Consider the following 13,493-nt stretch of genomic DNA (forward strand, 5'->3'; position numbering starts at 1 on the left):
TTTCTTTGACCACAATTTTTATCGTGCAATCAACAGAAGACTGCACTCTGTAGTCTGTATGAATGTAGAGAGATGGAGAACAATGTGTGAGCTACGTCCAGTTCACAGTCCTGCACGGCGGACTACCATGCAGGATAGTGAATGGGCCCTTTTATTGACGCAGACCGCAGACGGCCGGCCCGGGGCCGGCCGCCGCCACGCCGGGGCCGCAGCCAAAGAATTCTATTTACTTCGGTTTAAATAGAAGTCTTTGCCGCGGCTTGGCCGGCTAGATAGATTGCAGAGTGCAGACAAAAGTGCAGAGTGCAGACTGCACAAGACTGCAGAGTGTGCAGACTGCAGAGTTGCAGACGTCGCGTCAGCCGTGGCCCGTGACTCGTGAGTGGTGACTGGTGACTGTGTGAGTGTGACTAGACGTGCTTTTACATTTTTTACAAAAGAAAAAATATGTCAACATAAATTAGTTGTCAAAGAAATGTCAATCGTCAATTGATTTTCATTGTAATTTTTAGAGCGAATGCGTTTTCTGAAAATTAAACAATTAATTATGGCCAGCAAAACCGACGGGAACACAAAAGTTGATCCTATCAAAGTTCCTCTTGAAACAGATCAAGGAATTCTCGAGAGCGAAGAACGAAAATGGCGTTTACCTCTGAAAGAAGTATACAAACACGGATTATCGTTTTACAAAGGTAAGTTTACAGTTTTGGATATTATATTTATAATTAATTAAATAAGAAGATGCCAGTGACCATATAAAATTTCATTTAGCCAGCCAGATTAAGTAGATCACATAACCAATAATTCGGAAATTCAATGGATTTATTTAAGTAGGTAGGTATACAGTAAATTATCTTATTTTTATCGTCGATAGTATACTACAGTTTTAAAATAAAATTTTTCTAAATAATAATTTATTTTAGACAAAGAAGGAAAAGCAATGCACCTAAGCTATGAAGATAGATTAAAGTTAGTAGCATACACCCAGCAAACATCCCATGGGCCTTTTGTCCCAACTTCAGTGCCAACATTGGGTGTTTTGGATGTAATAGGAAGAGACAGACGGGCGGCTTGGCAAGCTCTAGGTCAAATATCGCAAGTACAAGCCATGGCAGGATTTGTACATACCCTTGACAGGTAAACAAGAAAGTAGTCTTTAAAAAATCTAAAACTCGAAGAATTAAATGTTTATTTACATATTTTGTGAAGATAACCATCTTTCATTGTTTTTAAATTAACATGTTATATTTTGAACATTGTTTTTCAGATTATGCCCCTTATTCAAGCCATATTTAGAGGCAATTCAAAAAGATTTAGAAAATAAAAAGCTTATACAGTAAGTATTTTTCAAACAATATAACCTTGTACAGTTGCTGTCATCATAAAGCAATAAAGTTGTTGTTTGAAATTTAATACAACATGTAAAAATATTATCTTGAAATATGCATAATGTTATTTTGTTCATCTAATTTCTATTTCATGTTATTTCAAACTCATGCTAAATGCTATGTCTGCAGACCTATAGGGCGCATTTTCATTAGACGTTAACTTGTACGGTATACAGCATACGGGGAGTCTTATGACAACTAATGGCGCATTTTTATTGGTTGTGGCATGATCTCCCGCACCCGGGCCCTAACGACCAATGAAAATACGCCAATAGGTAAATAAAAAATACTTATTGTAATTTAATATTGAAAAATGTATATTTTCAGAACTAGAAAAGAGGAAGAACAAAAGGCTAATATTGAACTAGAGAAAAGAATAATGCTTGAAAAACAAAAGCAGCAAAGTAGTAAACTAACAGATGAGCAGCAAGTGTAAGTTATTATAAATTGTAATTTGTCCTTATTTTAAACTAGCAACCCACCTCGACTTTTCATAAGTGCAATGCTGATGCTAAATTCTAAATATTTAAGCATGCAAAGGAGTTAGGGACAGACTTTGGGACTTTGCTTTATTCTATGTAGTGATGAATAATTATATTATACTAGATGACGCCCGCAACTCAGTTGCGCCAAAATTCGTTTATCGCACGGGAGTCGGGAACCATACAATTTTCCGGAATAAAAAGTTCTTTCCCAGGACTCAAAGTATCTCCATACCAAATTTCAGCAAATTGGTTGAGCGGTTTGGGTGTGAAGAGGTAACAGACAGATAGACAAACTTTCGCATTTATAATAGTTTATTAGATTTATTTTTAAGGTACTCCTAACTCAACTGGTATTCCAATATATTTCAGGCAGCGGATAAAAGATGCTCTTAATGAGCAAACCTACGAGCAGTTCCTGCATTACGCACAGCAACAGTTTCCGGGCAACTGCGACCAGCAGGCCATCCTGATTAGACAATTACAAGACCAACACTACGAACAGTATATACAGCAACTAGCGGTTGATCAGAGATTAGACAATTCTAACCTTATTATCAAAGATGATGTTGATAATGAAACAGAAAATGAAAAGAAAGAGACAGTGAAGGACCACAACTTAAATGACAGTGAAGTTGAGATTACAGATACAAAGTAAGCATCCGGTTGTTTGCAATAATTTTGTTTTTTTTTACACAAGTTTTTTTTTTTGTCTTTTCTATAAAGTACACTTTGGAAAGATTGCCACATGTAAAAGAGTGTCATTCAACAATATTATAAATGTCTATAATAGATGAGTACTGTTTATAAATTTACTTATATTATGTTATATTTTTTCAGATCAATGCAGACACTTGAAAAGTCTGTTTATGAAGATTCAAGAGAAGAAGAAGAATCAGATGGTAAGTTATTAGCGTGAAAGTAAATTTTGTAAGACTAAATGGGAAAGCTTTTATAGTTTTTCAACAAATTAACCAATAACCATATTAACGCCGCGAACCGAAACAATGCATTGTATTTGAGTTGTGAAAAAGTAAGTCTGTCAAACCTTTTACGTTTCACAGATTATAAAAAAAATCGGCCAAGTGCGAGTCAGGCTCGCGCGCGAAGTGTTCTGTACCATTATAGAGCAAAATTAGGCCAAAAATTGTGTTTTTTGTATGGGAGCCCCCCTTAATTTTTTATTTTATTTTAATATTATTATTAAATAATAAAATACACTAAACTAAGGACTTTGAGAAAAATTCAAGTACCTACCTGTTGCCATTATTGATATAGAGCAAAAAAGGCCAAAAAAATCACGTTTGTTATATGGGAGCCCCCCTTAGATATTAATTTTATTTTATGTTTAGTATTTGTTGTTATAGCGGCAACAGATATACATAATCTGTGAAAATTTCAACTCTCTAGCTATTACCGTTCTTGAGTTACAGCCTGGAGACAGACGGACAGACAAACGCACAGACAGACGGACAGACAGACGGCCAGACATACGGACAGACATACGGACAGACATCGAAGTCTCAGTAATAGCCAATAGGGTCCCGTTTTTACCCTTTGGGTACGGAACCCTAAAAAGTATATTTTTTTCAGACGGATTACCGGCGATAGAGGAGGCGCGGATGTGGACTCGCGGGGAGGCGGGTGCGGTAGCGAGGTTCAAAGACAGCGCGCGCGCCGGCGGCGGCACACTCACGGTGGGGCAGGGCCAGTGTGTGACGGTCAGGGTGCCCACACACCGCAGCGCGAGGTGTATATGCTGGGAGTTCGCTACGGATAATTATGATATAGGTAAGTGTTAATGGAAAAGGAGTAAAGATAGACAGAGAAAAAGGTGGGCTGATGATTTTAAACCAATTGCTGGAGTAACTTGAAGTAGAGTGGCCAGAGACAGACGAGAATGGAAGAGGCTAGAGGAGGCAATTCTGAAATAAAGGCTATATTATTATAAGTGTTAATCAGAGCCTTATCTAGGTTTTTAGCAGCCAAGATCATTTTCGCCGCTCTTAAAATACAGAAAATTATGCAAGTCATGAGCTAGTTTTGTTAGAGGATATTGGAGGGAATATTAATTATGTACATATTTCCACTATCCAACCAGAATTAGGTTGGAAGGTAAAATTTTCAAAAGTGGTTGGCTAGTTTGGAAGATAGGAATAAGTCAAATTAACTGCCGCCTCTGGGACCAAAGACCCAGCTCGCCTCTCTTAGATCGGGCCCTAGTATTAATTGGGCGTATTGGTGAACCCTCTTAGAAAACACAAAAACAATATTATATACTCAGAGAAAATGATTCATAATATACAGTATAGACAGATGACAGACCTTCGTAATTGGGACGCGAGTACAAATCACTTTACGACTATGGTCCAAATGCTCAGTCCTGTCTCTAGCCATTATCGGCCTTTCGTCTACCACTGTATTCTAATTTTACAGATGTAGCGATATCTATCGCATCGTTTGTATGACATAGGTAACTGTAAAAAAAATTCCAAATTCAAATGAACTCGTGTATCGTGGTAGAGCAAGCTAGAGGAAGCGTGACCCCACCATGTATCACGAACCTTTTTTCTTACGAATTATTTTTCTGAGTATAAATAAAATAATATGAAGTAGAATAGAAAAGAACAGAAAATTGTTTATTTATTTTGTGTATCTTAAAACTATACAATTAAACTTAAAAACACAATTTATGAAAACTATGTACAAAAAGGCGGTCTTAGGGTGAAGCCAAACGAGCGTAATTTGTGAGTTGTGAGTCGCAGAATTTCTGCCGCGTACCTAAATATCTTTTCGTACAAATCATGACTCACAAAATTATGCTCGTGTGAATCAAACAGGACTTTTGTATGAAACTGATTGCAACAGAATTCTGCCGAACCGAAATTCTGCGACTCACACTCACTCACAAATTACGCTCGTTTGGCTTCGCCCTTACTTTTGAAAGCTGACAGCAGTTTCTGCAAGACAACCTTTACGAAAGTATTTAATATTATTGTTTAAGGCGGGATTAAAGGCCACTGACGTTTTAGAATTTGAGGCAAACTAGCTCAATAGATGTCGCTCGAAAGGTACATATTTACATAGCAAGCCATCGTCGATTTTAATATTTTCAGAAATAGTGTGATCACGTGGTAAACTCGACATACAGAGTGAGGATTAGCAGAGAGGCCATGTTCACCACTTGATATAAACGAAATCTTTAATGAATTTTGTATTATAATAAAATGATGTATTAGGTATTTAAATATGTTTGTTCTGTACTCAGTACTCATGAACATAAAAATGTATTTCCTCTAAATAATACATATACAATGTATAACAAAATAAAGTATTACCCATACCTATACAAAGTGTAACAAAACTAAGTAATAATACTTTAGGGTGTGTATGTATACCTTGTAGAGAGTTCACTGTGAAAGTAGCAGCGCTGAAAGACCAATTTTTTTCACTTTTGTATGGAGAATCACGTGACGCTGGGGCGCTCGCCCATACAAAAGTAAAAAAAAAAATTGATCTTTCAGCGCTGCTACTTTCACAGTGAACTCTCTACAAGGAACATGTACACACCCTAAATTATTATCACTTAGTTTTGTTACACCCTGTATAGTTCATTGCATAAATAATATATACTTGTGCATGGAAAATACGCCAACATTATGAATATGCCATAAAATAGTTATAAAGAAATACTATATTATTTATCATATTGGCGTATTTTCCATAGAAACATGGAACTCAAAAGTAACTCTTTTAGCACTGCTACTTTCACAGTGAAAATTATAATATAATATACGTACCCCAAAGTATTAATACCGAAGTCGATTAAAAATTCGGTAAAGTAGATTCAAAAGTTCTTAGCTACAATAATTTCATCATCGTCAGCTCCCTCTCTGCTGGAAAATATGGAGCTTATTTTATGTCCCCAATGAGAAGGGTTCAAGTATTTTTTTGTGTTTGGGTTTATTGCACTTGTATCTGACGCTGCAGCATCACCTGGAATCTATATAACACCCTCCAAAAGTTCAAAAACTAAAACTCTACTTGCAGCAAGGTAACGTTTTTGACCCGCTTGACAAGTTTTTAATTAGATTATAATATTCACTAGCTGTTGCCCGCGACTTCGTCCGCGTGGACTTCAGTTTATAGCGCGCGATGTCAACAAAATTGGTGTCAAAAGCTTTTATAAAAAAACCCTGGTACCCCTTAAATCAAAACAGCTGTGCAGTGTGCACATAATATTTCATTTTTTAAAATTAAACTTTATATTTTATGCCAAATTTTAAAGCTTATTTAGACCCCAATTACACAACTTTACCCATAAACTATTTATCATTGATAGGTTTAAGGTTACGTCACTGTATATAATATAAAGTACTGACTTATTAAATACCTAACGTAAAAAAGATATAACAATCGAAAATAATGGAAATTCAAACGTATGGTGATACCACCTCTTATAGAAAGATGTTGGGCAAGCATTAGCGCGATGTAAGAGACGCACGGCGCCATCTAGTATGAGTTTTTGTGTAAAAATATTTTTTCCTGCATTTATTTTCGCTGAATTCTAGTCGAAATAAAATTTTGAAAGTATCATTCTTTATTACTCTTTTTTTAGTAGTAAATGGATTTAAATCAAAATTCTAAGCTGTCAGGAACCTTGGTAAGGAACGTAACAAAGCTACAAAAAATGTTTAAATGCCTATAATTACTTCTGGTCAAAGTTCTAGTGAAAATAAAAACATGAAATTTCACTAATCCTCGTTGTATACGGCCTTAATAAAAAAAATTCAAACTTAAACTCAAAATTCAAGTAATTTAATATTACAGTGTCATTACGACTAAATTATCTATATATATATATATATATATATATATATATATATATATATATATATATATATATATATATATATATATATATATATATATATATATATATATATATATATATATATATATATATATAAATGGATTTTCAATTGTGTTAGTAACGCTAAAACTCAAAAACGGCTGAACGGATTGGGCTAATTTTAGTCTTAATATATATTAATACAACAAGTGCACAATACGTAATATTATACAGAAACAACTCTGCAGGGGGCGAACTTATTCCCACGGTGTACTATCATTCATCAAAACAATAACTTTATTTGGTACATAAACGTTCTTTAACACCTTTTTTAAATTTATTAATTGAGATATTTTGAACGTTTTCTGGGATCTTATTATAAAAAGCTTATACTTACATTGAACTTTAAACTAATTTTTGACTTTAGTAAGTCTAGTCACCGGAATTTCAAGCATATTATTATGTTTATTACGATTAGGTATATAAATACATATTATGGCCACAAACACAGATAGAACACAGATTGGAAAATGACTTAGCGAAAATCATATTGTTATAAAACAATTATTAAAATTACGTGAAAAATTAGAAAATATAAGAATGAAACCATCGTTGCATAACATTATTTAAAAAATAATGTAACTTTACCGCTACTGACAATTTTAATTTCATAAAGTCGGTTCAATAAGTCGGAGTAAAATCCGTCGGGACCGCTTGTGTCTACTATTATAACAATCATTATGAATATGCATATTTTAGCTTTCACAGAATAATAATATTTTTATTCTATGAACCATTGTAATAATATTATATCATAGTCATTTCTATAGCGAGCTTAAGGCGATTCCGTGTTCATGTGCAAACACAAAAAAGGTGACCAAAGTTCAGTACCCCTGTTGTAAAAGGCTCGTCAAAGCTACTCACGATAAAACAGGAGTAACTTGAAATTTTGGATTTCTGTGGGTACGGGCACCAGTAGTCAGCCTTTTAGTGGAAAGCGCAAGTTTAAATGTGAATAGAAAATTGTTTAAAATAGTAACCAAAAACCTTTTGTACTCATTCACTTAATCATTTATTAAACTTTGTTATGAAATTAACATATAAGATTATTTTTCATAATAAGTATTAAAAATAAAGTATTTTTCAAAATAAGGCACATTTCCCCAGTACTCAGCCGTCACAACCCAGTTCTCGGCCAAATAGATACCAGTAGTATAAACAATGCATGTCTGGTCTCTGACAATGCCAAAAAACAAGCTGCCTAATTCATAAACGTTAATTAAGTTTTAAGCAACACTTTGAATATTATTTAAAAAAAATTGCATTCATAAACGCTATTTAGAGTTAATCATTTACTTAAGCTGTTGCTTAAATAGCTGTCAAATTAAACACCCTCACACCCTTGTTTAAAAGATTAAGTTGCAAAATGGCGGCCTAGCAAACAGATGTTGTGGCGAGAATGGTCATGAGCAGGTAGACAGTCATAGTACGATTGTGCGTTTTTTTGTTACAAAGGGTATTTTTGATTTTATTGATTTTACGATGGACTATTTTGATTTTGGTGAAGATACATATAATAACTTCTAGCGGGATATGTTGGATGTAGGTACATTAATTTAATCGCCATAGGGTGAAAATTTATAAGCAAAGGTTGGGTCCCCCATGGTTGTATATACTATGATGATGATGCAGAATTTCGAAAAAAGTACTGATTTTCCAAATAAAATATGTTAAAAATAATCTAAGATCTTGTGAAGGACGAAATTGTCGACACTAGAGGCGGAGGACCTTTTCTGATTCACTCGACAGTTTGAGGATCGATTTCTTTTATATAAGTACGTCGGCGAGGGCTCTAGCTTCAAGGTCCCATGGGACACTACCGGCGAGCAGGCACGCAGCATCTTTTGAGATGGTGCGATACCCACGAACTGCTCGCGTCGCCATGGTCCTTTGTAATCTCCCGAGGACAAGCCGATTTGAAGGCGACAGATCTTCGGCTCATATCGGCGCCCCATACATTATCATGGAGCGAATGACTCCCATATATAGTCGTCGGCACGTTAAGCTCGGCCCTCCGAGGTTGGGCAGGATGCCAGGGAAATCGCCTCCGCCGGGCCCGGGATGCCGCTGACCCTCTCGGATAAGCGACGGAAATGGTCCTTAAAAGTCCATCGGCCGTCGAGGACCAGGCCAAGATATGTCATTGATGACTTCACCTCAATATTAATACCACTTACTGTTACAGCTAGGCCCGGCGGAGGCGATTTCCTTGGCCCGTGGAATAGCAAGGCTTCGACTTGTTGAGAGCCACCGTCAGGCCCAGCGACTGTATTCGCCGGACAATCTGAGCGACCGTCGCCGTCGCCAGAATCTTGGCCTCTCGTATCGTCTTGCCGCGACAAACGGCAAGTGTGTCGTCTGCGTAGGCTATTTCCTCAGCTCCAGGAAGCATCCTACAGCGCAGGACGTAGTCAAAGCCTATGTTCCACAGGGTCGGACCGAGTGCAGAACCCTGTGGAACTCCGCAATCGACCTCGTACTCCTCCCAGCCGTCCTCCGTGGGGTACAGCACCGATCGTTCCGATAAGTAATTGCGGATGAGCTTCCGCGTATACCTCGGAACGCGGTGGTACTTCAGGGCCTCTTCGATGGTTGCCCAGGGTAGGGAGTTGAATGCGTTGCTAATGTCTAGAGACACAGCTAGAACCACCCCGCCCCGGGCGACTTCCTCCTACGTGATGGCCTTCACCCGGCCACCGCGTCTATTGTCGATCGGCAAGATCGGAAACCGTGTTGAGCCTCACTGAGGTTCGGGCCGACGTTCTAGCCTAACCTAACACGCGGACCAAATAATGTAGTTATTTGGTTGGGTTACCAACCAAATAACTACATTATTTGGTCCGCGTGTTTGTCTATGAATCAATCTCTCTATATACAATATAATAGTATTCCTGGGGGATAGTCTTATGGGGGCATTCATAAATTACATGAGATATTTTTTTTTTCGTTTTTGAAACTCTGTTTTACAAAAAATATTTTTTTAGGTTTTGGACTATTCTTTGAGTGGACCAAATCAGCGACCTCGGATGTCACAATTCAAGTGTCTGACAGTGATGATGACGATTGTGATGAAGAGTGCACTTATGATGATGAAGGTAATGTTCATCCATGATCCAGGCTTAATATCATCCATAGATATCTTTTCTCCACAAGTCCACATACACACAATAGTAGCATGATAGCAATATTTTTTTGCGACTGAAGGAAACATAATAATATACCTATAAGAAGCTGTGTCTTTGAGCCTAACTATTATAATTGTACACAACGTGTAATAAAACAAAGTGATAACACTTTAGGGTGTGTATGTGTCCCTTGTATAGAGTTAACTGTGAAAGTAGCAGCGCTGAAGAATTTTTTTACTTTTTTTAAACCTTTGACAGGGCTGACGTTGGGGCGCTTTCCCATTCAAATCACAAAAAATTGCCATTTCAGCGCTGCTACTTTTACGGTATACTTTATATAAAGAATGCATACATATCCTAAAGTATTGTCACTTAGTTTTGTTACACATTGTGGTCTGTAGCAGCTGTCAGGCGCAAAAAAAAAATCGCAAAATATACCTAGAAATATATCATACTGTTTCAGGGGTAGCAATATCTAAAAATTCCGATCCCGAGATGGGCGGCGATGAAATAGTCACAAGCACCTCCAGGCCTCCCGTCAGCATGGTCGTAGATATCTACAGGAGAGACTGCCACACCGAGGTAATATACTTCTGTCACTCTTGTTTACAGTGTGCTAGAGAGAGATGACGGTATAATGTTAACTTGTTTGTCTTCTGCGAATTGTGTGTCTAATTTCATGTAAAAAAGAGCTCTCTTTAATAATATACATTATAATATTATGTGATATTGTATTTGACCCTTAGGCTCTGTTTCACCACTTCCTGATAAGTGCCGAATAGACTATCCACCACTTTACTTGACAGATGAGGTATGGAGAATCTGTCAAAAGAGTTGTGAATAGCCTATTTGGCACTTTATTTATTTATTTATTTATTAGAAAGTGGTGAAATGTCCCTTAATATCATAAAATATTGTATTACTACTTAAATAGTAATGTTACGAATAACTAACTCTATATTATGGTCCAAAGACCGAATTAAAAACTTGTTTTTTATTATCTGTGTGGTGACAGAAATGTTCTTTGGTTTTTGAAAGAGTTGTTTTGTACGAACATACATACAGTTTGTTTGGCTTGCCCTGCAGCCTGAACAGCTTAATGCATTTATATCTTGAGAAATGTTGTTAGTAAGTGTTAACTGTGATGCTGGGTATATCAAATAGCAGTCGCATTTTTTTGTATTATAACTAGCTGTCCCGGCAAACGTTTCTTTGCCATATAAAGTATTTCACCCAAATTATTTATTGAAGTGACTAAGTAAGTATGTGAGCATGGCAACGTCCATCGCTATCCCGTCGCACAAACAATGGTCGCCATCAGTCTCGAGCTGTAATAATTTACTATTATTTATTCAACAAATACACTTATCAATATAAAAAGTACCCAGAAGCCGATTCTCAGACTCACTGAATATAAAATTATTATATATAGCATATAAAATTTGGTTAAAATCAGTAAAGCCGTTTCGGATCAGTATGCGGCCTAACATTGTGACACGAGAATTTTATATATTAGAAGATTACATTTTCACTTATGTCTTAACTATGATTGTAACTATCTTTTAAGCAAACTTTGCTTTAAAAACTGGATTTTTTATTAAAACAAATATGCTCATTATAACATTACTTATATTAAAAAAATTATACTTTCAGGTCTATGCTGGTTCTCACACATATCCAGGGGAGGGTGTTTATTTATTAAAATTCGACAACACATACAGTCTATGGCGATCTAAAACATTGTATTACAAGGTATATTATACACAGTAGAGTATATATAACGTAAATACCATAGGCCCATTTGCGCCAGTATTGGTTTGAGATCGTGCTTTCTCTTTCGTCCTTTACATGTATGAAGGAAAAGGCATCAGGTCTTAACAAACACTATTATTTATTATTAAGAGTCCGGGTGCCATCGAAATTCTCATACAAACGAAATACCAAGATCATTTTCCATACGAGAATATTAACCATATTTGAGTTATTATTCAGCTTAAGATAGTAATTCCCTAGGTTCCTGTAAAGTTCCTGCAAAGATTCACTGCAAAATATTTACATACCAAAAATATGAACAATAGGCTACTTGACCTATATTCAATTTCACTGAACAAATGCATATTTCTAGTAGAACTTGGCCTAGGAAACCGTATTTCACCCTTATCTATCTATCTATCTATACTTATAATAAAATCGTAGAGGTAAAATTTTTGTAAATTGAAAATAAACTTGAAAAAACGAGTTTGGGGCATATTAGAAGAGTAGTAGAATACATTTTAACTGTTTTTGAAATTTTTGTTTCTCTGTCTGTTTGTCTGTTTGTACAGGCTAATCTCTGAATCCCCTGGACTGATTTCAATGAAATTTGGCATGATGATACCTTACATCCCTGGTCAACATCTTAGATACTTTTTTTAACCGACTTTAAAAAAAAGGAGGAGTTAATGTTTACTTTGCTGTTTGTGGTCAGATTTTCAAAATTCTTTTTTTGTTGTATAGATTGCCCGAATTTGATTACAAAAAATTGTAATCGTTCATATTTTTTGGTAAGTATGTAAATATTTTGCAGCGGATCTTTGTACAGGAACCTAGGTAATTACTACCTTAGGCTGAATGATAACTCAAATATGGTTAATATTCCCGTATGGGAGATGATCTTGGTTATTACGTTTGTATGAGAATTTCGATGGCACCCGGACTCTTAACCATACTGGCGCAAGTGGGCCTTATAATATTATTTGTAACCATGACGACAAATATATATTATTAATTGAATATATTATAGAGATGTTATATTTAATTGAAAATTATTAAAGACATTTTATATTAATTAAGTATTATTGCTTTACACTGGCCTCCTTACTAATAAAACGATTCACACTTTGCAAACAGATGTTATAGTGACACAATGTTGTGTCTTTGTCTTATAAGTGAAAAAAGAAGCGTGACAGACAAGGAGAAAACATTGTACAGCTGCTACTAGCTGTAACCGGTAATGGCTGTATCAGTTTGTATCTTTTTATTAGTAAGGGCATAAGTATAATATCAGAATACGGATACTATTGTGTTATTTATACAACTATTTTTGTTAATGATTATGATATTTTATACGTAAAGAAATTTAAATGGAGGCAAAATGATTGCTATCAGTAATTAAAGTAGATGGTTGTTGTTCAAGCTATCCTAGATGGTTCAGACAAATGATATAGTAGTAAATTGTACGAATTATTTATAATTTTATATTAACACCCTTATGATCCTAATGAGTGTTAAATGTGCCACTAGAATAAGTTATATTGTTATTATACGCATTTTCACTGACTGGCACACCACTAACGTATAGCAAACAGCGCAATATTTTTATGTATTTTTAGGGTTCCGTACCCAAAAACGGGACCCTAGAATAACTTTTGTCAGAACGGGACATCTACGGATTCCCATTTCAAACATAAAAAAAACTTTTAAATTGTCATTTGATCTGTTTGCAAAAGCGGGACAATTTTGGCCTCGCGGGGGACAGCGGGACAGACTGCCTGAAAGCGGGACTGTCCCGACTCCCGCCCAAAGCGGGACGTAGCGCCAGTCAGTT

General features: G+C 36.0%; 1 protein-coding gene and 1 long non-coding RNA gene across 2 annotated transcripts in view; both read left to right on the forward strand.

Moving 5' to 3' along the window:
* LOC121734639 overlaps nucleotides 1-13,260 on the forward strand; it is a 24,606-nt gene extending 11,346 nt beyond the window's left edge. Inside the window, exon 3 of the long non-coding RNA XR_006036772.1 lies at nucleotides 12,878-13,260. This is a non-coding gene — a long non-coding RNA (uncharacterized LOC121734639). The remainder of the gene's footprint in view (nucleotides 1-12,877) is intronic.
* Nucleotides 490-11,833, forward strand: LOC121734638 (Golgi resident protein GCP60). Its single transcript, XM_042125228.1, has 10 exons — nucleotides 490-692; nucleotides 924-1,137; nucleotides 1,268-1,336; nucleotides 1,716-1,820; nucleotides 2,243-2,524; nucleotides 2,711-2,772; nucleotides 3,464-3,661; nucleotides 9,767-9,877; nucleotides 10,371-10,489; nucleotides 11,561-11,833. Exons 1-10 carry the CDS (start codon nucleotides 518-520, stop codon nucleotides 11,675-11,677), a joined length of 1,452 nt encoding a protein of 483 aa, XP_041981162.1. The 5' UTR covers nucleotides 490-517; the 3' UTR covers nucleotides 11,678-11,833.
* Nucleotides 13,261-13,493: the final 233 nt, after the last annotated feature.

The sequence above is a fragment of the Aricia agestis genome, chromosome 16 (assembly GCF_905147365.1).
Source record: "Aricia agestis chromosome 16, ilAriAges1.1, whole genome shotgun sequence".
In the NCBI taxonomy this organism is placed as follows: domain Eukaryota; kingdom Metazoa; phylum Arthropoda; class Insecta; order Lepidoptera; family Lycaenidae; genus Aricia; species Aricia agestis.

Coding starts and splice junctions, on each gene's coding strand:
- LOC121734638 (XM_042125228.1), top strand. CDS start 518: ATGCGTTTTCTGAAAATTAAACAATTAATTATGGCCAGCAAAACCGAC. Junction 9,878..10,370: donor GTGCACTTATGATGATGAAG/GTAATGTTCATC, acceptor ATACTGTTTCAG/GGGTAGCAATATCTAAAAAT. Junction 10,490..11,560: donor GGAGAGACTGCCACACCGAG/GTAATATACTTC, acceptor TTATACTTTCAG/GTCTATGCTGGTTCTCACAC.